At 48.7% G+C, this 24358-nt stretch overlaps 1 protein-coding gene across 1 annotated transcript in view; it reads left to right on the top strand.

Annotated features, from left to right (window-relative positions):
• ASTN2 (astrotactin 2) overlaps positions 1–24358 on the top strand; it is a 361347-nt gene that overhangs the window by 83975 nt on the left and 253014 nt on the right. The window contains exons 3-4 of the mRNA XM_063174845.1: positions 6543–6927; positions 22476–22625. Of these exons, the coding sequence (XP_063030915.1) occupies positions 6543–6927; positions 22476–22625 (535 nt within the window). The remainder of the gene's footprint in view (positions 1–6542; positions 6928–22475; positions 22626–24358) is intronic.

Raw genomic sequence — 24358 nt, 5'->3', positions numbered from 1 at the left:
AGCTCAGTGAGGTGGTGAGCTGTGGGAAGAAGGGAAAAAAGAGATGTAATGCTGTTCTCCTTGAGCTGCAATTCAAGGAGCTGTCCCTGCTCAGCAAAGCGCTGAGGCGTGTGCTCTAGGCTCATGGGCTGTAATGGGAATTAAACACATTTTTAACGTTGAGTGTGTGGTTAGGCACCTTGGTGAAGTTGTGCTTCAGTGGGGATTTGAAATGTACAGGGAGAAAATGTTGGATTTTAGGAGATTTGCCCTGTGTATCATCATTGTCTCTTAGAGACAGAGGTGGGGGTGAGTGCTCTGGATTCAGGACTGGATCCAGATCTCTTTGGAGTACGTATATGTATATATTTTAACCCTGGTGTTTGTTTTTCCTCTCTAGCCTTCATGCTGGCTTGATGTCTGTCCTTGGTCCCACCCCCATGCTGTGCCTCAGTTTCCCTGCCTGGTGCTCATTCATCACTGCAGCAGTGGGGGTTTGGGCTGGAGGGGCTGGCTGTGATTTGTGGATGGGGGTGAGCTCTGCCTGACTCTCTTTGCATCCAGGGTCTGGTGGTGCTGTGTGTGTCTGGCTTGCCTGGGAGGGGATGAAGTGCCCCAGATGAGAGATAAGATGCTGTGGAGCTGAACTGTGGGAAAGACAAAATTGGGGTGAGGAGAATTCAAGAAAGGACCATGGGATCATCTGTTGGGTGAGGAGAATTCAAGAAAGGACCATGAGATCATCTGCTGTTCCCTCAGAACTGCACAGGGTGCAAGAATGCCCTGAAGCCTCTATTTCTCATTTGAAATAAAGTATGACTTTTCAAAAAGCATCCAGGCTTGATTTAAAAAAAAAAAAAAATTAAAATTGACAGTGATGGATAATCCACTACACCCCTTGGTAAATTGTGCTAGTGTTTAATTACCTTTACAGCCACAAAGAAAAGAAAGGAAAAGTACACAGTGTGAAGAGCCCCGAGGGTTGTGCGGTTATTGCTGGACCTGATTGCTCACCCTAATTCAGCTGCTGGGATGATGCAGGGGATGAGATACTCCAGCACTGGGGGCTCATTGAGCCCATGGGGCATCCTTGGGCAGCCCTGGGGACTGTCCTTGGAGCCATATCTGGGGCTGTGGGAGCCCATTTCTGGTGTGGGGCTTGTTCAGCCCTTGGGACATCCTTGGGCAGCCTGGGGACTGTCCTTGGAGCTATGTCCAGGGCTGTGGGAGCCCTGCTTCATCCAGCAGCACCTCAGTAGCCATGGGGCTGGTTGCCAGCAAAGTGTTGGACAATAAATGGCTTCAAGTTAGGAAATAAAGAGGGACATTCTTGTCTAGGACAAAAATTTGTGTTGGTGTTGGGAGGAAGGAGCCCAGGTCAGCACAGACTTGAGTGCTGTGCTGTTTAGCACTGGGTTTGCTTTGACCTACACAAGGGATGCTGTGGTATAAGAGGTCTGCCCTGCCCAAACTATCCCCTCCAGACGGGGATTTTCATCTGTGGCTTCAGCCCTTTTGGTGTGGCAGCTGCAAGACTGTCAGGGCTTGATTTCTGAACAGCTGGGCTGTCACTGGGTGACTGCAGGGATGGAGGATTCCTGCAAGGGATCACAGCACATCCCACCACTGAGGGGAGCAGAGCTGGAAAGGACAGAGGCTGCTGCAAGGATGTTTTTTCTGGACTCCAGAGCATCAGTGGGACTCCCTGGCCTTTCCCTGGCTTGGTAGGGCAGGCTGGGGGCTGTGTTCAAAGCAGCAATGTGTCCTCTTGCTGACCAGAAATTGTTCAGCATCTCAGAGACTGCCGCAGAGTGATGGCCTTCCAATCCAACAGCTTGGCAGCCTTCATAATTGATGTGAGGGTTCAATCTCTTGGGCTTCAGGGTGGCCTCTCCCATTGATTTTCCTTCTGTGGGCTTCAAATAATTCCCAGCTTCTCAGAATCTCTGCTGGTCAGGGTGATCTTGAGATGTGTTAGAAAGTCTCCTTTCCCAGCCCAGCAGTCAAAGAAGGATTCAGAGCTCTTCATTTCTTGGTCTCAAGGTTGTTTATTGTTTCTTATCTATAAAATTCTTTCTCTGGCTTGCTGAGGTCTGTTCAGCAGGACAGTTCCAGCCACTCTGCCTGCCCTCAGGGCAGGCTTATCTTTTTATACTAAAAACTATGTGTACATTATTTACCATAACTTCCCAATACCTATCACCTATGTTAGACAGTGAGATTTTACTCTAAACCAATCCAAAAGTGCCACCATCACAGCAGAAGATGGAGGCCAAGAAGAAGAAGGAGAAAGGCTGGAGACGCCCATATCCCTCCATCTTGCCCCCCTGAATCTCCATTCTAAAACCCCCAAAATTTACTTCTTCACTCTGTGATAAATTCACTATCATTCTACTTAATTTGTTGTGGCTTTCAGATCTTCATATAAGGCTGGTAATTTGCTCCATGGGTCATAATCAAACCCACAGGTGTTTTGGCTTTTTCTGTGCCAGGGTCTCTGAGCCCCCTGGCAGGGGTCTGGGCTGCTCAGGACAGCCAGAGGGATGTCCTGGGTCCTGACACAGGACAGCCAGAGGAATTTTCTGGGTTCCAACGCCAGCCTTGCTGCTCTTCATCTTCAGCTGAGCTTTGCTTTGGTGCCACAAACCCTGCAGTTCTTTCCACACATGGGCTCTTCCCACCATCCCTCTTCTCCCCCATCTTCCTTCTCCCATTCCTTCTCCTCTCCTGTGGGTTTTGGCAATGCTCTGGTGCTGGTGGCCCCTGCTCGGCCGGCCCAGGGCAGCAGGAGCGTGGCAGGAAGGACATTACGTGGGAGAATATGCATGTTCACAGCTCAGAGGATTAAAGGCCCCGTGTTCTTATCACTGCAGAACAGAGTATTATAAATCCAGCCTTAGAATACCAAATCCCCACGCGGCTCGGCCATTGTTTGGGAATATTAAAAAGCTCAGAGACAGAAATAATCAGTTTCCCAATGACACGTTGTCAAATAAAACATTTCTCATATTATCCCTTCTTTCCCCTTTCTCTCTCCCGCTCCCTCAGTTGGATAATTTAACACGAAAAATAGATTAAAATGAGGCTGGCTTGAACGCCTCCTAAGTTTGACTTTTTTTTTTTTTTTTTATTTCCCCCCTTTTTCCCAGGAAGCTCTCCAGGCTTGTATGGTGTTGTTAAACAAGCAGCTGCCAGGAAGGGGTCAGAGACTAAAGGAGCACGTTGGAATTGAGCTGCCTGTCATGAGCCCCTGTTGCTCACCCGTGGGGCTGGCACAGGCACCCCCAGCCTTTCCCAGGGGACATTGGCAGAGCAGAGATCTCTGGCTCATCCCCAGAGGATGTGGGAGCTGTGGCTGGGCTGGGAGCCCTTGGCTTCCTTGAGCCAGCCCTGTCATTCTTGAGTCAGAGGGGGAATGGCACACCAGGAACCTCTTTATGTCTTCTTGGAGGTTCTTCTGTCTTTATGTCTTCTTGTAGGCCTTTCCAAGCAGAGAGATCTTTAAATAAAGATTCCCAGCCTCTCAGAATCTCTGCTGCTCAGAGTGACCCCAAGATAGGTTAGAAAGTCTCTTTTCCCAGCCCAGCAGTCAAAGAAGGAGTCAGAGCTCTTCTGGTCTCATTCTCGAGGTTGTTTATTGTTTCTTATCGATAAAATTCTTTCTCTGGCCTGCTGAGGTCTGTTCAGCAGGTCAGACAGAGGCACTCTGACCACTACAGAGGCAATGTTATCTTTTATACTAAAAACTACATGTACATTATTTACCATAACTTCCCAATACCTATCACCTGTGTTAGACAGTGAGCTTCTTCTCTAAACCAAATCCAGAAGTGCCAGCATCACCCAGAAGATGGGAGCTAGGAAGAAGAAAGAAGAAGAACAGGGCATGCCCAAATTCCTCCATCTTGGCACCCTGAGCCCACTTTCTAAAACCCCAAAAATCTATTTTTCACAATAAACCTGCCAACAGGTTTATTGTCTCCAGGACATTTCCCAGAGGCAGATACAAGCTGAGCCCAGCCAGGAAGATCCACAGCCCTAGGCCTGCCATGGGTGCTGAACCCCTTCCTTGGCTCCAGCTGGCACAGCTGCTCCTCCTGCAAGGCTTTTTCTGTCTCTCTGACCTTTTCTGAGCATCTGGGATGTCTCTGGTTTTGCTTTTCCATGGAGGGTGAGTGCTTGTGTGCCCATGGGTGCAGAGTGCTCTGCCCTGCAGCCCTTTCCAGTGGCAGAGTGCACAGAGTGAGTGATACCCAGCAGGGCAGCTCAGGGGTTTGGTGGTGAAGGCCTTGGAGAAGATTTTTCCCAGCTATCACATCCAGGAGCCTTTCTGAGAACCCTCTCTTTGCTGTAAAGATGCTGGCACATGAGCCAGACCTGGTTTTGCAGTGGGGTTTGTTGTGTTGAAGGTTGTGGCCCTGCTGTGTCCTTGTCACCTGGCCTGGCCTCCCTTCTGGTGTGCCATGGTTTATCTCCTGCAAACTGGATTTCTGAGGAGATGCCAGGGGGTGTGGGGGCTCAGGCCAGGGAGCTCCTGTGATGCTCTGCATGCATCAGGAACTGTGCAAATCCAAGGAAACTCATGTCTGCTCTCCCAGGCTGAGCGAGGTGTCCTTGCTGGTTCTTGTTTCTGGGCATGGAAGGCCATGGTGGGTCTTTGTAGACCCACATTTCTCTTCACAGAGAAAAACAAGGCACATCTTCCCAAGAATATTTCTGGGATTCACATTCTCTGAACCTCAGAGAAAGAAAACACAATTCTTATCGTTTGCTGTGCCTGTGTTTGTGCAAAAGTAGAATGCAATATGGAGATTGTTTATCCAAAGTGATGGTGCTTTGTTTTCTTGGCCTATCAGGGCCAAGAGTGTATATGTGTGTGTGGGGACTGTTGGGTGACAGCCATGAGATTCTGGGCAGTGTGTGCAGGGTTGAGTGCTTGGCAGGTTCAGTTTAAGATGTATAGAATAATATAGTACAATAAAATAATTAATTAGCCTTCTGATATCCATGGAGTCATTCTCTCTCCCTCACCAACGTCGGAGTCACTGTTGATTTGCAATAGATCTCCATCCCTCTGGTCCTTGAAGTGCCTTGGTACTGCAGGGCACAAACTTGGGCAGCTCACCAAGCCCTGTCCCTCTGCCATGCAGGGATCCCTGAGCATCTCCTGGACAGCAAAAGACCTTTCCTGATGGTGCACGTTGTGCAAATTGGGGAACTCAAGCTGAGCACCATCCTGAACCCCCGACTCCTGCATCTGTTAGGAAAATTTTCAGGAGAGGAGGAGATCCTGATGTGGGGTGTACTGGGCTGGGCCTCACCTGTGGCAGGTTGTGGTGAAGGGAAATGTCTCCTGAGGCAGCTCATTCTGTGATCTGCACTTTCCACTGCCACCTCTGTCACCCTGGTTTTTTAAGATTTTCTAAGCCTTCTGATGTTTACATTATTGTAACAAACTTTCTCACGCGCTTTTCTGTAGATACTTATTGATTAACATTCTTTTATGGAGGAGGAGAAATTTGATGGACTGTTGGTTTGTCCAGTGTCATTGGAGAGGTGGCACTGTCACCCTCCAATCCACTGTCACTTTTGGAAATCTATAAATGTTGGAGTCAGAAATTAAACTTCTCTCTTTTTACCTTGGAGTTTCCAATGTCCGGATAGTTTTATTTTGTGTCCTAGAGCAACTCACCTCCTTACAGCTGCTGCTGTTTAGGAGTCAGAGCCATGCTCCAGGTGCTGTGTATGGAATGCAGAGGGAATTTCCACACCTCTGCTCTGCTGTAGAGCTCGGTGCAGCTCTGGGCTGTGGCATCCCAGGTGCCCAAGGAACGCCTGCCCTGCCCTGGCTGCTCCTGTCATGCTGCAAAGCCCTGGTCGCTCGTGCTGCTCGTGATTTACATGCCCTGCCTTGCTCGTCTGCCACGGGATAAAATTGCTCTGATGCTGCAGAGATTAAGAGGCTGGGAGCTGGCACAGGCACAGCTCTTGTATGTGTGTGGGGGGGGATGAATTTAACTTCCAGAGCAGCCAGAGGCAGAGCTGGCTCCCTGTGGTACTCCCTAGCCAGGCTCCCTTGAGAGGATGTGCTACTTCCATGTACATACAGATATTTGGAAGTGTTTTTTTTTTTTATTTATTTTTTTATTTTGTTAAAGATTTTTATTTTTAATGTTAGCTTTGTTGAGAGCTGTATTGAATAAAATTTGGAGGAGAAGAAAGACAAGAGCTTTGTAGAAAAGGTCTGGGTCTGGAATACGTTGTGCAGTACTCCAGGTGGTGGAGTCCCCATCCCTGGGTGTGTTTAACAAAGCCTGGATGTGGCACTGGGTGCCAGGGTTGAGTTGAGGTGATGGGACTGTGTTGGACTCGATGATCTTGAAGGTCTCTTCCAACTTGGTCATTCTGTGAATTCTGTGAATTCTGTGTCTGTGCCCATGGCAGGGGGGTGGAATGATGGGCTTTAGGATCTCATCCACCCATCATTCTGTGATTCTGTGGACCCTGCAGCACCCCCTGACCCCGCCGTGCCCCCCTGACAGCGCGCTGTGCTCTCTCCGCAGGGCGGGCTGATCGCGCTGCTGCTGCTGCTGCTGGTGTTCATGGTGGCCCTGTACGCCCAGCGCCGCTGGCACAAGCGCCGCCGCATCCCGCAGAAGAGCGCCAGCACCGAGGCCACCCACGAGATCCACTACATCCCCTCGGTGCTGCTGGGGCCCCAGGCCCGCGAGAGCTTCCGCAACTCGCGCCTGCAGGCCCACAACTCCGTCATCGGCGTGCCCATCCGCGAGACGCCCATCCTGGACGACTACGAGGATGAGGAGGAGGAGGAGACGCCGCGGCGGGCAGAGCCCAGCGCCAGGGAGGATGAGTTTGGCAGCCAGGTGACAAGGACGCTGGAGAGCCTGGGCAGGGCAGGGGAGGAGAAGCCTGACTACGAGAAGAAAGGTTTGTGGTTTTTCTCTGCTCTGCTGGGGAGCTCTTGGGTTTTTGGTTGTTAATTGCTGCCCTGAGATGTGCAGGATGTCTCTGTTTTGGCCCGTGCATCTGAAGAACGAATCGGGGCTCTTCAGTTTACAGTCTTGAAGTTGTTTATTAATTCTTATCTGTGAAATTTTCTTTCTGCCCAGCCGAGATCTGCTCAGCAGGGCAGTCACAGGCACTCTGACCGCCCCCGAGGTGGTGTTGTCCTTTTATACTACAAACTACCTATAACATATTTACACTTAATTCCCAATTCCTATCACCTATGTTAGACAGTGAGCTTCTACTCTAAACCAATCCCAAAGTGCCAACATCACTGCAGAAAATGGAGAACAAGAAGAAGAAAAAAAAGAAGGAGAAAGGCTGGACACACCCAGATTCCTCCATCTTGTCCCCATAACCCCCATACCAAAAATCCTAAAATCTACATTTTCACCCTGTGATCATTTTATTATTATACTATTCAAACTTCTGTGACTTTCAGGTCCTCATACAAAGCTGGTAACTTGCTCCAAGGGTCACAATCAAATCCCCAGGTGCTCTGGGCTGTGTGCCAGGGTCTCTGAGCCCCCCAGTGGGGTCCTCAGCAACTCTGGGTACCCAGAGGGATGCACTGAGTTCTGACAGGGAGTGGTGTGTTCCCCAGGGGATTTCGGCTGAGGCTTGATTGCTTGATTGCTTGCATTTGGAAAATCTGTCTGTCAGAAGCTTCTACACCCACCTCTGCTTATTGAAATGTTATTATGAGCCATTTAATATTGTTCACCTGCAATGCACAGTAAAAATGCATTTGAATAAACAAAAGCAAAGCATATTAGTGCTGTGAGTGACTCCAGCAGGAGCGAGGAAGGGATGTGCTGGCTTGTTCTGTTCAGGGAAGGGATCTTGGGTTGGTGCTGAACCATCCTTCCTTTCTTGTGTGGGCTTTGCAGTCAGACCTAGCAGCCACAGTGGCAGGGATGGAGACAGAGACTCTTTTTGGCTCCATGGAGGAACCAGGAGGTGTTGCAGTGTGTCTGGAAAGCAGCTCCTTCCCTTGTGATGGTCATAAGTGGTAGCTGAGGTTGATAATCTTCCACCCTTAAAATGCTCTTTACTCTTTCCCCTTTTAAACATGGCTGTGCTGATTGTGATGGGTATTGCTGCTCAAACAGATTTGGAAGTGCCCAGGGATCAATCTGCCATCCTCGAGTGCTGCTCTGAGCATCCCTGTTGGCAGCTCTTGGTGTGTGTCTTGCTGTTACCAGCCCATGGGGTTAAAAGATGTTTCCTCAACCCTCTGCTCAGTGAGAATGAACAAATGAAAGCCTTCATATCTCATAACCCAGCTACCTTCTTTCTTCTTTCATATTCTCTTCTTTGTTTTGCTTTTCTATAAATTATTTAGAGTTGTGTGAGTGCGGAAGACAGCAGTAACTGCATTTCAGTGCTCTTCAAAACAAAACAGCAAACAAGATCTAGAGCAGAATATTAAACTATCCAAGGGCTTCAGGAACTGGCAGTAATGAATTGACACAGACTGAACCCCCTGCCCCAAGCTGGAAGTTGCCTGTGGGATACCTGAGCTGGGAGAGATGTTCCCCAATGCTCCCACCAGCTCTGCTTGTGATGCTGTCAGGCTTTGGGCCTTGGATCGAGGCAGGTTTGTGCCTTGCCTAGTCTGATCCTTCCAGACTGTGCCAGTTCAGCATATGCTTCCTCCCAGATGGGCACTTCTCCCTCTTGGATGAGGCTCTGCTCAAGGAGCCAAGCCATGGTTTGTGCTGCTCACTCCTCCCTGCTGAAGCTGCTGAGAGCCTGGATTGCCCAGGATGAGGTGGCTGTGGTTCAGATCTGGGGTTTTTAGCTTGCAGACATAAATAGATGTGCTTTGAGCTTTCCACTCTGGCCTGGTAGCACAGGCGGGGGAAAGGTGGTGGCTCAGACATGCTGCTCCCTGCACACGAGCAGCAGCCACAGCTGGGTTCCTGTGGGGATGGGGCATGTGGGGTGGAGAGGCTGCAGCTGGTGAGGTACCTGGAGATGCCCAGGGGCTGGAAGCCAGTTCAGCTTGGGCTTGGCTTTGCAGCTACATTGAAGGTGGAGGCATTGAGGGACACGCAGCTGGAGCGTGGCTGTAGAGGCACAGTGAGATCAGCCTTTCCCTGGTGCCCAGCTGGCACTGCCAGGCTTCACTGTGCCCACTGGGGATGGCTGGGGAGCTGTGCCTGCATCCCAGGGAATCCACCAACCAGCTCCTGTGGGAAAAGCTCTCCTTGCTGAGCTGCCTTGTGATAAGGCATCAGCTGGGACTTGTCAGCGGGCTCCAAACGCTCTCGTCACAGGGGCTGTCAGCAGAGCCTCTTTCAAGTGTCACTTCCCAGCATTAATTACCAGGGATGGCAAATCCAATGGAGATGGAGCAGTTCTGCTCACCCTGCAGCCGCCTGTGCTGCAGCTTCCCCCTGTGCTGGGCACTGACTGACTGCAGGTGCTCTTCCCAGCACTGGGGATTATTTGCACACCCCACTCTTGGTGTCTGTTGGGTCAATTTTCCTTCCTGTGTTCTTTTTTATTATAATTTTTTTTTTAATTTTTATTCACCACTTCTGGATGTATCCAGGCAGGGATGTCTCTGCTCTGTGCAGTCCCTGCCCAGGAGGCCTGAGCAGCACAAATGTTTTGCAGATCACGGCTCAGCAAGCCAAACTTTCCTCCCCAGCTCAGGCAGTGATGTGGATGGGAGGGATGCTCCCATGTGGTGGCAGAGCATCTGAAGTGAATCCCAGCACAAACAAAACACAGGAGTGATGTGCTGAATAATGACATCTAGCAACAAGCGTGTCTGAGTGATAAAGTTAATGAAATTACAGGTTCTGACCTGATACCAGGCTCTGCTGTGGGGAGATAAACAGCAGGGCAAAGATGAGATGTTTATTTCTCCCTAGCTGCAGTTGTAATCCGGATGCACTGTGCAGGGCCATTAATGTTATTACTGTTATGCAAAATCATTTTTGACTTGGGGGGAAGAAAAAAAAAAAAAAGAGAGCAAAGAAAGAAAAATCTCCCAACTGCCTAGAAAATGTAAAGCTGACAAAATTAGAATTGCAGCAGGAGCACAAGCTGACCTGGTGACATTGTACAGAGCCCAGATGAATTTAGACAGAAGAAAAATCCAAGGCAGTTTAGGAAGAAAAGTAGAAAAGTAGTTCTTTTTTTTTTTTTTTTTAATAATAAAATGAAATGGAGCGAGGCAGGAAGCAATAGCCAGGCTGTCCTAATTATCCAGAGGGATCCCCTGAGCTGGGATGGAATAGGGACTACTCTGTCTCTTTGTGGGTTTGGGTTCTCTCTGGCAATTTAAAGGTCTCTGGGGTTTTGTGCTCAGTGGGTGTGCATGGTGCAGGTGGGGTCTGTGGTGTGGGGTGCAGTTTCTGGGGCCTTGGTCTTTGCTGGGGAGACCCTCCCTCTCTGAACTCACCCCAGTATGTGTGTGGGGTTCAGTGATTATGGAATTCAGGAATTTGGGTAGATTTGTGCAGGTGTTGTCACCTCCTCACCGCCTCTGTCCTCACTTCCCTGTGGAGTTTCCACTCCATGCTCCTCGTGAGTTCTGCGCTCCTGCTCTTCCCGAGCAGATGGCCTCAAGCTCCATCCCTCTGGGAACTCCTCACGTGCTTTTCTCTTTCAATATACACAGCTGTCATCCTCACAGACACAGCTTCATCCTACAGCAGCAGGAGCCCTTTTCTTTTGCCCATCAAGTCCTTTTGGAGGGACTTTGGGCCCCATCCATTGCAGGTGGCACTGCTCCATCCCTGTCTGGGATGCCCTGCATGCACAGTGATGGAGTTGGCATCCCCACCTCACTATGGGATTACCCACAAGTTCCTCAGAGAAGATTTTGCCAAACCAAATCTCCTAAGGATCAGCAAGGAGCAGAACTTCTGCCTGGTGAAAACTGGGGAGAAACCAGACTTGAAAATCGACTGTCTGCAATTCCACTCCTGCAACAAAGGACCCATCTTTATTTCTCAGTTTCTTTCATGCTTGAAAAAAGAACATTTCAAGCAGGCCTTTGTGCTGGCTTCACAGGCTCTGCAGTCTGGGTATGGCCTCCAAGTCTAGACAGGAGACAGGACTTATTACTGATGGTTCCAATGATTAATACCATGGGCATATCAAAGGTGTGGTTGGGCACTCATCTTGAATTCCTCTCCTGGACTTACTTCTCCCCTGCTGGGTTGGCTCAGGTAAACCTCTGAAGTTTCTCTTAATCCATGGCTGCTTTTCTCAGCAGTGGTAGTGAGATGCTTTTTGAGCATTCCTGAAAGATGGTCTGGCTCCTAGAGTGCACCTGGAGATGTGGATCCAGCTCCACTCTGCCACTGGCTGCTCTGACAGCCCTGGCCATGTCATTTAATGGTCCAGGGCTTGGAGAGGGAGCCAAGGCAGAGAGCAGACAGAGCAGCATAAGGAAATACTGGATTTATATAAAATAATGGAACTGCTGGAAATACTGGAACTGCTGATATCAGGGCTTGTGGTCGCCCCAGCCTCCCAGCCGAGCTGCTCTGGGTGGTGCAGCCCAGGAGAACTGTGGGAGAAGGGATTTAGGCAGGGAAGACAAATGGCTTTGAGGTAACAGCAAAAAGCAAGGGAAGGATCCTGATGAGGGCAAGAGAGAACTTCCTATGCCCCCACCAGCACTGGAGGAGCTGTTCTGGTGGCTGCATCTCAGAATTGTTTTCCCATCCAGTGGAGACTCCTCTGGGGAGAAGTAAGGCAGTGCTGTGGCTGGAGGGCAGGATGCTGGGGCTCTGGAAAGGGGTATTTTGGGGGGTGAGCTGTGCAAGAGGAGGGCAGGTAGTCAAACTCTTCCCTAGAGTTACCATTCATTGATAATTGTCTTGGAGATGAGGTTCAGAAATGGGTGTGAGTTGGGGGTGATGCCCTCACAATGGACAGGTGATGGTGCTGCTCTCCCTGCTGGAGAAGGGAGAGCATTCAGGAAACAAGAACTGGGTGTCTGGGCTGATAATGATGTCCTTGAGGTGACAGCCTGTGTCCCTGAGGGCACACTGGTGCCAGGCTGGGCTCATGGCTGTGCCAAGGTGTGCCCATGGCTGTGCCAAGGTGTGCCATCCCTGGTGCCCACACTGGGGCTGGGAGCCCCCATCTGCTGCTGCTGTTGGCTCGAGGAGTCAGCTGCAGTTCCACCCCGATTCCCAGCATTACCCAGAGGCTTTCTGAGCCTTTAATAAATAAAGTGATGGCTTAACGTTTGCTGGGGCTGGAGGCTAAAATGGGACACTGCATCAGGCCAGCATCTGATGTGTCTTGGGGCTCTTCTCTCCAGTGACCTGATGGGATCGTGACCCTCTTTGTACGTGATCAGCTTTTCCCAGCTCTAATCCCAGCCAGCTCCTCCTGTAATTTATAGGGACCTTTGAATATGTATATTCTCATAGCTTGCCAGTGAAAAGTGGTTTTTCACAGTACTCTGATAAAAAATAGCTGCAACTTTCAGCTTTAAAGAAAGGAAAAAAAGAAAAAAAAAAAAAAAGGTGGGGGCTCGACAGGGCTCGACAGAAATTGGCTCCTAATTCAAGGAGGCACTTCCAGACATGCTTAGGTAGTGTCTCTAGTTAATAAAGATGTTTAAGCTGTTTTCAAGCCCAGCATGTTCAGCTGTGACTGAATTGAATGCATTAATGAAAGGAATGAGGGCTCCAGTTAGAGAGGTTACACCAGCCATGCCACTGGGTTTCTGGTTCTGTGGTGATGCCAGCTCAGGCTTCAGTGTGGATTTGCAAATGTCCTGACCTGCCAGGGAAAAGCTGTGCTTTGCAGAGATAAACACAGCCATAATTAATATATTAATGTATTAACTGTCTTTGGAGATCTCGATGGAGAGGTGCCAGGCTGGAGTTTTAGGTTTGTTTTGTTCATCCCATTGCAATGGTTGCCTCCACCCCAAATCTGGGTTGTCCTCCCCACTGTGGGAGGAGGAATGGTGGGGCTGTGGGACACGATCTCCCCCGCTTAGACCCTCAAGAAAATGGATCAAAGCAGCATCACAGATGTGTGGGAACACACTCAGGACATCTCTCCCACAAGAGCCATATCCAACATACTCCTGCCTCTAAGAATGGCTCAGAAGGGACAGGGATCCTCCTGGGGTTTGGGGCTTTCCTCTGGCCCTGCAGCCTCTGGCTCATGGTTTTGTGGCCCATGCTTAATGACTAATTAAGGTTTAAACACCTTGGGTCAGCCAGGGCTCTTCTGGCTCATGGCAACTGTTGCTGTGGAGAAGAGGCTGCTGGGGTGGGCTCCTGATAAGTTTTAATGTTTTCCTCCCCTCCCTTTGCTGCAGCCTGCTCATTAATTTGATGAGACAGAGGAGGGAAGAAGCAGCTGGAAAAGTGGCTTTGAATGGTGCCATTGGGACTGGAACAGAAGCAGGGTGGTTTATTATGCCAGCATTTTGCTGAGCATCTGAAGAGATGCTGGATTTGTGAAGTCCTGCTGCTTTGCAAGGCTTGGACTGGTCTCGCCCTGATACTCCACAACATCCCAAGTTGAAGAAATACCCTTGGTTGCCCCCTCTTCCAGCCACAGCTGGGTGACTTCTGGCTCCTCAAGTCAGCATCATCTTTTGAATGAGGAATTTTGTGGAGTTTTGTGGGGCTGCAGATGCCCAGAGGGGATGTCATGGCAGTTTCATGTGCAGTAGCCCTGATTCCCCAGGTGTCCAAAGTGTTTTCCATCCAGACAAAATCACAAGCTCAGAGAAGATAAGCTGTGAAGTGTTGGCTGTCCAAGGAAAATAAGCCATCAGGAGCTATATTTATATAAATGCCAGGCACACATTGTTCATCACTTTGTGCATCACTATGAATGTTTGATAAAGCACTACATTATTTAAAACTGTAGCTGGGCTGTGGGACAGTTGTTGACCAAGATTAGCTTCAAGATGACTTTTTTTTCTCTCTTTTATTTTTTTTTTCCCTGATGGAAAATCTAAAAAATAATATGATGGTTGTTTACTTGCTTTGGGGGGATCTCAGGTGTCCTTGCCTCTCCTGAGTTTCTCAGCTGGGTTGCATCTTGTGTGCAATGCAGAGGACCTGGGAGAGCCTCAGCTCTCACCGGGGCTGTCACAGAATCCTGGAAGGGTTTGGGTTGAAAGGAACCTAAAAGACCATCTGGTTCCAACCCCCTGCCATGGGCAGGGACATCTTCCACTAGATCAAGCTGCTCCAAGCTCCATCCAACCTGGCCTTGGACACTTCCAGGGGCTCAGCATGGAGTGAAAACCTGCCGCTGGCTTCTGAAGTCAGACTGATCAGAAGAGGTTGTGGGATGAAGGAGAACAATCCCACAGTGTTCCCCATTTCTACTGGAAGTACATAAATGCTGGTTAGGATGTGGGGCTCAGAGCTGGGGCTGCTCTGGATCCTGTCACCTGAACAAGTGATGGGTTTGTCTTAAACCACAGCACTCAGCCTTTTTTCTCTTGGCTTTTAGTGGCATTGTGGCTCCACCAGTCGGCATGTGGAGATTTTTCCCCATCATTCCATCCCATATTTGTGGGTTTTATGGGGAAGGGAGCAGGCAGGGCAGCTGCAGCACCACCTCTTCCCTCTGTTTGCGTGTCCTCTTCCCACCGGCCGTGTTTTACCTGGCCACGGCACCGAGACGGTTTTGTCAGCTGGCTCCTAAGGAAGATGGATTGAGGCTGGGCACCTGTGCTCATACTGGGTCTGCAGGCACCTTCCAGCCCCATTTATCATTAGGCACTGACCTCCCTGAAGGACCAGTGGGAGAGGAAACTTATTAACAAGGTGCTTCAAATCAATCCTTTCTGACGGCCCCGCTGAGTTACGGCGTTTGCTGTGACTCTCCCACTGGGTCCTGCGAGTGTGGCAGCGCTCAGCCTCACTTCTTTACCTGTGTGGCTTGGAATAGGCTTGGTTTTGATATCCTGGGCTTTCTGGGTGTTCTCAGGTCTTCTCCTGAGCCAACAAATCAGCTCTCAGCTCATTATCCGCTGCCTCCATCCTTCCCAGGTCGTTGGTCCTTTTGGTGCTGCTTTTGGAGCAGAAGCTCCCAGCCACATTGAGAGATTTTGGTAGTTTGCCCTTCTCCTGTGTGTTGGCATCTCTCCCTCATTCATCCTGGTATGTTGCACAGCATTGTCAGTACTGTGAAAAATGTCACCTTGTCAGCTGGGCAGAGGAAATGTATTTTCTAACTAAAAAGTTAATTCTGCACCATGCTGCTGAGCACGGAGTTGGGGAGTGGTGGAGACTGGCCAGGGGCCACTGTGCCACGTTTCCCACCCATATTGTCCAGCTGTGGCTGTTCCTGGAGCCCTGTCCTGCCCACGTCCATCCTTTGGGGTGCTGGCATTTGCTCACACTCACTTGACAAAGTGCTGCTGCCTCCAGGTTCGTCCTCCAGAAGTGGCTCCTCAGACAGATAGGGATGGGATTTTTTCTGCCCTCAGCGAGTCCCTGCCCCAGCTGGCTCTGTGGGGAATGTCTCCTCTGGCTCTGCAGAGCTGCAGAGCTGTGTGGTGGAGGGAGGGAGCTGGAGGTCAGCACTCTGCTCTCCAGCCAGTGTCTCTCCTCCATGCAACATTAGCCCCGACTGCTCCATGTGCCCATTAGCACCAAATCGGGAAGCTTCCTCCAGAGGGTTCTTATTTAACTTTCCAATTATTTGATAACTTGAGGAGCATTAGCTGATACTGAGGGTCTGCCCATCTTGCCTCATCCTCTCTGCTGGCTGCCTAAGCAAAAAAAGTTATGATGTCTCATAAAGCACCCTAAGTTAAGAGTTTTATTAGAGCTGAGAAAATGGGAAATGGAGTCTCTGTTGGACTGGACCTCCTCAGTGCTGGGCTGGGGGGAGGTGGGGCAGCATCCCACTACCAAAGGTTTTTCCTTGCAGGACAAACAGGATAAAGAAATAAATGCCCTGTACATGTTAGGGGAGGGGTATGCTATAAGGTCTTTGCCCTGATGAAGAGCTGAGGGTTTGCTGGGCAGAAACAGCTCCAGGAGCAGCCCCAGGAGCACAGGGACCCATCAGTTTTCAGGAAGTGCTCTCTAGGCAGAGGTGTGAGCAGAGGCGGGACTGTTGGACCGCAGCTCTTCAGCGTTTGATCTTTCCTAATATGTTTATAATTACATTGCATTATCTTAATTACCAACAGGAGAAGTGGAGGGAGCGGGAGGGGGGTAGGGAAAGGAGAGAGCTGGAGAGGCAGGGAATGTGCAGGGTGATGAGTAACTCGCAGCCTCCATCCACGGGGCCACGGCTGCGGCTGGAGCTGGAAACGATGCTATTAATACAATGCTTATTCATTTCCCATCATAAAAACATGGAAGCGCGTTCCGAGCGAAATTAACATTCCGTGACATTTCCCGGTAAACGGCGAGTTTGCACACATGAGTGGAGGCAATTAGCTGGGAAGTGACTGAGCGCCGTGACTGGGGAGAGGATGAGGAAGGGTCAGGGCACCCTGTGCCGTGTGGGTGCTGCCGTGGGCTCCAGCTCTGCCCGTCCCTTCCCAGTGGGATGGGGGTCCTGCCAGCTCCTGCCCACCCAGCTGCAGAGAGCATGGGAGCTGCAGATGTTCTCTCCTTCTCCGTGCAGACGGGGGAAATGGCAAAGCTTGGCAGTAAAGGTGAAAAGCAAAGAGTTTTGGGGTGCCCTGGGGTCCCTGTCATCACTGAAGGATGCTGTTCTCCATCCCACTGCACACCAGCCTTTCCCGGCATCCCCCTTCCTGTCACGCTCCTAAAGCTTTATTAGAACCCAATGGAGACTTTTTCCCAGATTTGTTAAACTACTGAAAACTTCTGATCCTATCAGGACTTTTTTTTTTTTTCCCCTGCCTCGTACCAGATAAGGGCTGTGCTGGCTCCGAGCCCAGAGCTGAGGGTGGTGGAGAACAGGGTAGGGAAGCAGTCATCTCATGAATATATGAAGGAGGAAAGTACATTTGTTCAGTTTCCTTCAAAGGAGACATCTTGAATAAAACTTTATCTCTACTTCTGCTTCCCTCCCCCTTCAATTTGCAATTGAAATCAGACTTTTGCGTATAAAGATCTATTTTTATAGCGACAGATTTATTAATGTATATAATAATCTAATAATGTATTAATAGCTGTGTATTAATAGCTATGTATTAATAGCTGTGCTAAAAAAGATGTATACAGCCTCTATTTTAAAACTCAACAAAAAGGGCCAGGAGAGAGAAGAAAGAAAAAGTCAACATGGAATACAAGGCTGTTTTCAAAATGCTCCTGGGCTCCTCTCTCCCTCTGTTGCTGTGTGAGAGCCCCATTTCATAAAAGAGCTATTTGGAGATCCTCCTTCATCCTTGCTTTTGATGTTTTTTGTATATATCCATATATATATTGAGAGATATACATTTAAATAAAAGTATATATATGGAGATATATTTATATATATGTATTTAAATAAAACAGATTTATATGTCCTGAGTTGGCTGCAGAATGCAACCAGCAGCTTCCCTGTGTTTCTCAGACACAGCGGCTTCATGTGGCACTTGACATGGATTGCTGGAGATCAGAGGATCAAAGGGGACAGGTTTTCCTGCTTGAGAGAGGTTTGGTGGCTGGAGAAGCACATGGAGAGGTGAAGTTCCCAGTGTTCCTCCTGCCTTTGCCTTATTCCCATGCTCTGTGGCAGGATGTGACTCCCCAGATGTGTTTTCCTCCGAGTACGTGCAAAGCTGTTGTACAAATCTCTCCCCCTGTCATCACATCAGCATCAGTGTAATTACCTAATTTTATGCTACTAAAGCTCTGTGCTTCGTGGAGCTCAGTACCTTCAGGGTGGCACTGTTGAAAATCAGTCCACATCCCAGTCTCAGAACAAACACCGTTAGTTATTTCATGCTTCGGAAAGCAACAAACACCCATTATTTAGAGCTGGTGAGAAATCAGGGCTTCCACCATGTGGAAAACTTCCAGCATTGTGAAATTTATGCTTGTTCCAAAATAGGATCAGAAAGTCAATTTCTTGAAATACTTTGTGGAACAGAAATTTCGAAAATATTGATCGAGAAACATCAAAATGAGCTTGCTGAATATCAGGGAGTTGATTTGGAGGAAACAATTATAACGTTATTAAACTGGCACTTCCCTGGTGTTCCCGTGGTGTGTTAGGGACGTGGTGATTTATTAGACCTTTAGAGCCCATGTCAGTGGTTCCTAGGAGAGTCTCCTGCCCTGTGCCTAGAAAAACCAGATTATTTGATAAATACTGGAAGTGGTCAGTGAAAGGGCAGGAGAGAAGAGTCAGTGTCTGAGGTGAGGGGCTGCATCCTCCACATTACCATGCAGGGCAGGAGGTAGAAACCCCACTGAACATGGCTTCTAATTGTGCCCAAACTTCTTCCATTTAATCCTTGATTGAGTTTGTCTTGTTGCAAAATGCTCAGTCGAGCAGCTTTTGAGATGCTCTGGAGTTATTCCTCTCAGTGAAACTCTGGGAGCGTTGTGGCCACTGTTAACATTGAGGGATCGATAACTTGCCTTCTGACAGCCAGAAATCAAAGAGAAAAATGGGAAAACCAGATGCTTAAAAACCTGTATTTTATAGAAATGTGTTTTAGCCCATACCTAGTGTGGGAAGCTCTGACAGAAGCTGCTGTGGGCATGCAGGTGTTGTGTGAGGGGAGCAGGGGTGGTTGTGGCTCCAGGAAAAGAACCTTTAAGCCAGACACCAGAGACTTTGAGGCTCAGGGAAGCTGGCGCCTTTGCAGACCACCCTCATTGTTCTGTTTTAAAAAGATGCAAAACCCAGGCTGTAGGACTGTCCAGCTCTCCACCACGAGGTTTGAGCCTGGTTTGGGGAGAAGCTGCTCCACTGGGGTCCTCAAGGCCACATCTGAAGACTAAAACACCTCAGCAATCCTGAGAGCTTTTTTCTGACTGTTAAGGGGTATTTCCATCACTGCCTGGCTTTGCTGGCTGGGAACAGGTTACAGTCAGAGAGGTTTTGTAGTGCTTGAGAATGTCTTGGAATAGTGGAGACAACACCCAAGTGTGACTGGTGGGGGCTCAGATATAGTTAATCTCTCAGTTAGGGTTTGTGAGTGGTTGTACTGATCCAAGCCTGGCACTCTGAGATGTGGAATCCCCCCAGGGATGGTGAGATCCTGCTTGAGGCATGTCCCCAGAACAACCCCCCATACCCACCCAGTGTGTCTGGGAGGGTGCAGCTCTCCTGGCTGAGCTGGAATGAATGCTGCTGCTTCCCATCTCCATTGCAATGTATTTTTTACCCAAACATTGCTCATATTGTTCAGCTGATGACTACTTTTTTTGTTGTTGTTGTCATTGTAATTTTTAAGCCAAACAACATATTTTCCCACTGCAATTTGTGCCAGCAGAAAGGAAGGAGGAGAGAATGGCTCTGGGTAGGAATTGTTTTGTGGGAGACGTGCAAACGAATAGGGGAGCCATAAGGAGAGCAAATCTCTTTTCAAATAGAATATGGGGGTGGACAGGAGGGAGGTGTTCATCAGGAATGTGTGCTGTGCTTTGCAAAGGTAGGGTGACCTTCAGCTGTGTCCTTAAAGTGCTGCCAGAGAGGAAAGCTGATTTTGTGGGGGCTGGAGAGCCTCGTGATTCCCCTGCTCCTGGTGGGGAGATGGAGATCACAGCCTCATGCCAAGCCCTGGGGTGGATCCCACCACCTCTGCCAGGCTGGGTGGAGAATCTCTCAGCACAGTGACGGAGATGTGAGCTCAGCAGCCCCGGGTGGATTTATCCTGGGAGCTGGGGAGGGGAGAGAAGGCGTTTGGCAAGCTGTGCTGGAGGGGAGGACAGTCCTGGCTCCTCTGGGATGAGTCGTGTTCGGCCAGTGCTGGGAGGAGCTGGTGCCTGACGTGGCTGTGTCGTGCTGGGGAGCAGCGTGTGGGAGCTGTGGAGGTGCCAGGAGCTGCTGGCTGAGCCTGAGTTTGGCACAGAAAGTCCAGGGGGGCTTGCAGGGTGGTGTAGAATAAAGCAGTTCAGTTGGAAGTGATCTACAAGGAGCAGCTAGTCCAACTGCCTGACCAATTCAGGGCTGGCCTGGATTAAAACAAATTATTAAAGCCACTGTTTACTCCACAGCAGTGCTTCTTCCCATCCTTTTCTGACCAGCTGGAACCTCCAAGGACTGCCATGGGGAGGCCCAGAGGGCAGTTTGGTTTGCAGTCTCTCTCATGGATGTGATGGACAGCCCCAGCAAGTGCTGTCTCATTCCATTATGGTGCAGTGGTCTCTTCTTCTCTCTCCCTTTTGGCACTGCTGGCAGTGCATGAAGGGCTCTCCCTTCATCCTTCACCCCTCATGCTCACACAGTTGAAGCTCTGCTGTCTTTCATTTGTCACTGAGGGTTTTTTCTATGCTATGGTTTTTTTCTATGCCCACCCATGCCAAACTCTTCCTGCTGATATGCTGATATCATGTCAACAAGGGTCTTTTCTCATTTCTCATTTTCCTTTCATTCCTTTCTTTTTTCTTTCCCCTTCCCTTAGTTTTTTTTTTTTTTTTTTTTTTTTTGTTGTTTTTTTTTTTTTCCTCCTTTTCTTTTCCTGCTTTACTTTTCTCTCCTCCCTGCTGTTTCCCTGTCCCATTTCCTTTCTCCAAACCCCTGATCTCAGGGGCACAGAGAAGCCAACGATGTGCTGACACACCTGTGCAGAGCAGTGAGCTGCACCAGCCCTTTGCTCCAAATTCCTGCAGTATTGGGAGCATCATCCCAAATGGAGGACACCCCCTCCCTCCCCACTCTGCCTTTCTTGGTGTTTGCTGCACTGACAGGTGTGGGAGCAGCTGCCCCAGGATGGCTGTGCCAGCGTGGTGGCCAGATGGGTGCAGTCACCACGGCCCCATCAGGGGCCATGAGACTGCTGTGACCTCTTTGAAGGCATCATCCCCTCCTCCTCCTCCTGGCCTCCTTTTGGTAAATGAGCCCCAGCTGTGCAGGCCACTCTGGAGCTCCCTGCTCCACTTCCACAAGTCCTGTACCGCACAGCCCCAAGGTCTGGATAACTCTCCATCTGTTCAGGGGAGGCCCTGCCACACATTCTGCTGGGCAAGGGAGCTGCAGGGTCAGGCTTCCCCCTGTGAACACAGCAGCAGGAGGCTGAGCCACCCCAGTGCTGCCCCAGCATCCTTCCCTGACACCTCAGGGGGATGTGTGCTCTGGGGATGGGACTCAATGGTCTTTGGAGACCCTTTCTCTGCTCTGGATATATTTTTTCCTCATATGATGCTGCCTGCTGGGGCATCTGACACTGCAGGATTCAGCTGTGCCTGCTGTAAACGTCAGGGGCTTTGGGGAGCTCTGTCTTTGATCTGTGGTTCCTGGGGGAGCCTGATACTGGAAAATTCAAAGTCATTACACAGCTGGTCCCTTAGCTCCCCTCTTTCTGGAGCTTTCCTGAAATCGTTCCCACTGCTAGCATGTAACTCAGGCAGGGGGTTTGATCCTTGTTTCTCTGTTGCCTGGTTTGGCTGGGTGGATGCTCTCCCTCTGTCTCCCAGCAGGGTAGCACTGGACATTGTTTACAAACAGGGCATTGTTTTATTGGTTTCATGTGAATTTTTTTGACTTAGTGACCGATAATGGTCCAGCTGTGTCGGGACTCTGGAAGGAGTCACGAGTTTTTCATTATTATCTTTTAGCCTTCTGTGTGTATCCTCTCTGTATTATTTAGTACAGTTTAGTATAGCATAACATAACATAACATAACATAACATAACATAACATAACATAGCATAGCATAGCATAATATAGCATAATATAGCATAGCATAATATAATTTAATACAATATAATACAATACAAGATAACATAGCATAACATAGTATAATATAGTATAATAAAATATACTATAATATGATATAATATACTATATGATATAATATATAATACAATATGATATAACAATATAAATATAACATAATATATAATATAATATCAAATGCTATAATATAGCATAACATAATATAAAATAGAGTAATGTAATATAATACAATATAATACAATATAACATAGCATAATACAATATAACATAGCATGATATGATACGTGAGGTGACGTGACATAATATAATATAATATAATATAATATAATATAATATAATATAATATAATATAATATAATATAATATAATATAATATAATATAATATAATATAATATAATGTAATGTAATATAATGTAATATAATGTAATATAATATAATATAGTATAATGTAATATAATATGATATAATATAATATAATATGATATAATATAATATAATATAATATAATATAATATAATATAATAGCCTTCTAAGAACATGGAGTCAGATTCATCATTTCCTTCCTGCCATGGGGGGACTCCGAAAATCCCACAGGACCCAGCTCCAGCTTACCCAAGGAAAGGTTCCAAGGGCAGAGGGGACGCGGTGTGGCGGCTGTTTTGTAACCACAGCCCCTTTGCTGGTGTTGCAGCTCCCGAGGTGACGCAGGAGACGGTGGAGTCGCTGATGCAGAAGTTCAAGGAGAGTTTCCGCACCAACACGCCCATCGAGATCGGGCAGCTGCAGCCCGCGCTGCGCAGCACCTCCGTGGGCAGACGGAAACGCCGCAGCCGGCCCCGAGGTACGTGGCCACGGTGCCCTGAGACTCTGTCTTTTATGTTTTACAAATCCTGTACTGCGTTAGTGTGTCACTCTAAACTCCTACTGTGGGAGACCCCCAGGGTAAGACTCGGTGGGCTGTTGCACTCTGGCTAGGATAGACCCCAGCCCACATGGTCTTACATGGACGAAAGTAAAAGATGGAGAAGTGCTGCTCTGTGGTGGGGTGAGAGAGGGACAAACCCCACACAGATCCTCTGGGTGGGCTGGTGGAGGTGCCTGCGAGTTGTGTCACATCGTGTCCCCTCCAAGGGATCCTGCTGCAAGCTCGGAGTCCCTGTCAGCTGCCCCAGCTAAAACACAATGAAACAGTTTCTTGTCAGGTTTTAGTTTCATGGAGGGGTGAAACTAAATTTGGCTGTCGCTCACATTTTTGGGAGATCTCTTTCTGCTTTCCCAGTGCTTGGGGGCTTTAGGAGCTACACAGAGAGTGGGAGTGCAGTATTCATGGGTCTGAAGGCTGTACCACACAAAAGGCTGTGCCAAGGGTTTGGATCCATGTCTCCATCTCTGGAGGAGGAGGAGATATCAGATCCCTTCAGGGGTGATGGAGATGAAGGTCCCTTGGCCATGATCTGCCCAGTGCACTGAGGGTCTTTGTGTCAGCTCTGGGAGCTGGGAAGGAAATACTTTTCTTTCTGTTTATTCTTATTCTAAAAAAAAAAAAAAAAAAAACAAAACAAAAAACCTTTGTTTTTCATTTATTTATGAGTCTGAAATGTGATCTTTTATTCCTGATATGTTTTCCTGCGATACAGGCCTGGAGAGGGCTTTTTTTTTTTTATTATTATAGCTCTGCCCATAAATTATTTACTTAGTGTGAAGAAAACGTTCTGACTCTTTAACTGGTTTAAATTATTTGGTTTGTTTCCTAGTAGTTATTCAAATACACATCTCTGGATTTAAGTGTGGGTGCAGGTGCTCTAGGGTCCACGGAGACTGTCAGGGAAAGTTTCCCTGATTCCCTGCTCCAGCCTCTTTTTTTTTTCCTTTTTCTTTTGTGTGTGTTTTTATTTCATTTTTGAACTGGAGGTAAGAGGCTTTTTGGTCACTAATGGAACAAGTCAGTTAATCCTTGCAGCTGAGTTTAGGAGGAGGCACAGTGCCCAGCTGCAGGCAGAGCCTCTGGCTGAGCGGGAGCAGAGTGTGGCCCTGAGCCAGCCTGGCTGGTCCCCAGCCTCTGGAGACACCCCCACCCCATTTCCCACCTCCCCAGGGCTCCTCTGCCTATTAGTGACCATGGGAAAGTCATTAATTAGCAGGACAAGAGCAGCCTTGGTCTCTCTCCATCTCTCCCCACTGGTTTCCTCAGTATGAGAAAATGAGGTTGCTTTGTACCCAGAGTCTGTGAGGAATGAGGAGCCTGAGGCAGAATGTGCCGCACGGGCTTCGGGAGGACTTTGGCTCCCAGAGTCCCCAGCCACAGGGATCCCTCACCAGCACACCCTAAAAAGGAGATTTTAAGCTCTCAGTCCTCAGAAATCCCCAAAAAACCAGATAGTCCCTCTGTCTCCAGTGGAGATCTCGCTCTGCACAGCCCCATCCCATCCATCCTTTTTTCCTCTTAATTTAAATATGTTTGTGCTTGCAGAGCTCGTGGCTGGGTGATGTTGCTGAGCTGGTCCATGCCATTCCCTGCCCATTCCCTGGCTTCTTCTGTGCTGGAGTGTCACAGACGTCTTTTATAGAAAATCC

This window comes from Melospiza melodia, chromosome 22 (assembly GCF_035770615.1).
Source record: "Melospiza melodia melodia isolate bMelMel2 chromosome 22, bMelMel2.pri, whole genome shotgun sequence".
Taxonomy (NCBI): Eukaryota; Metazoa; Chordata; class Aves; order Passeriformes; family Passerellidae; genus Melospiza; species Melospiza melodia.
The sequence above is the reverse complement of the archived record's forward strand: the minus strand, read 5'-3'. Positions and strand labels throughout refer to the sequence as shown.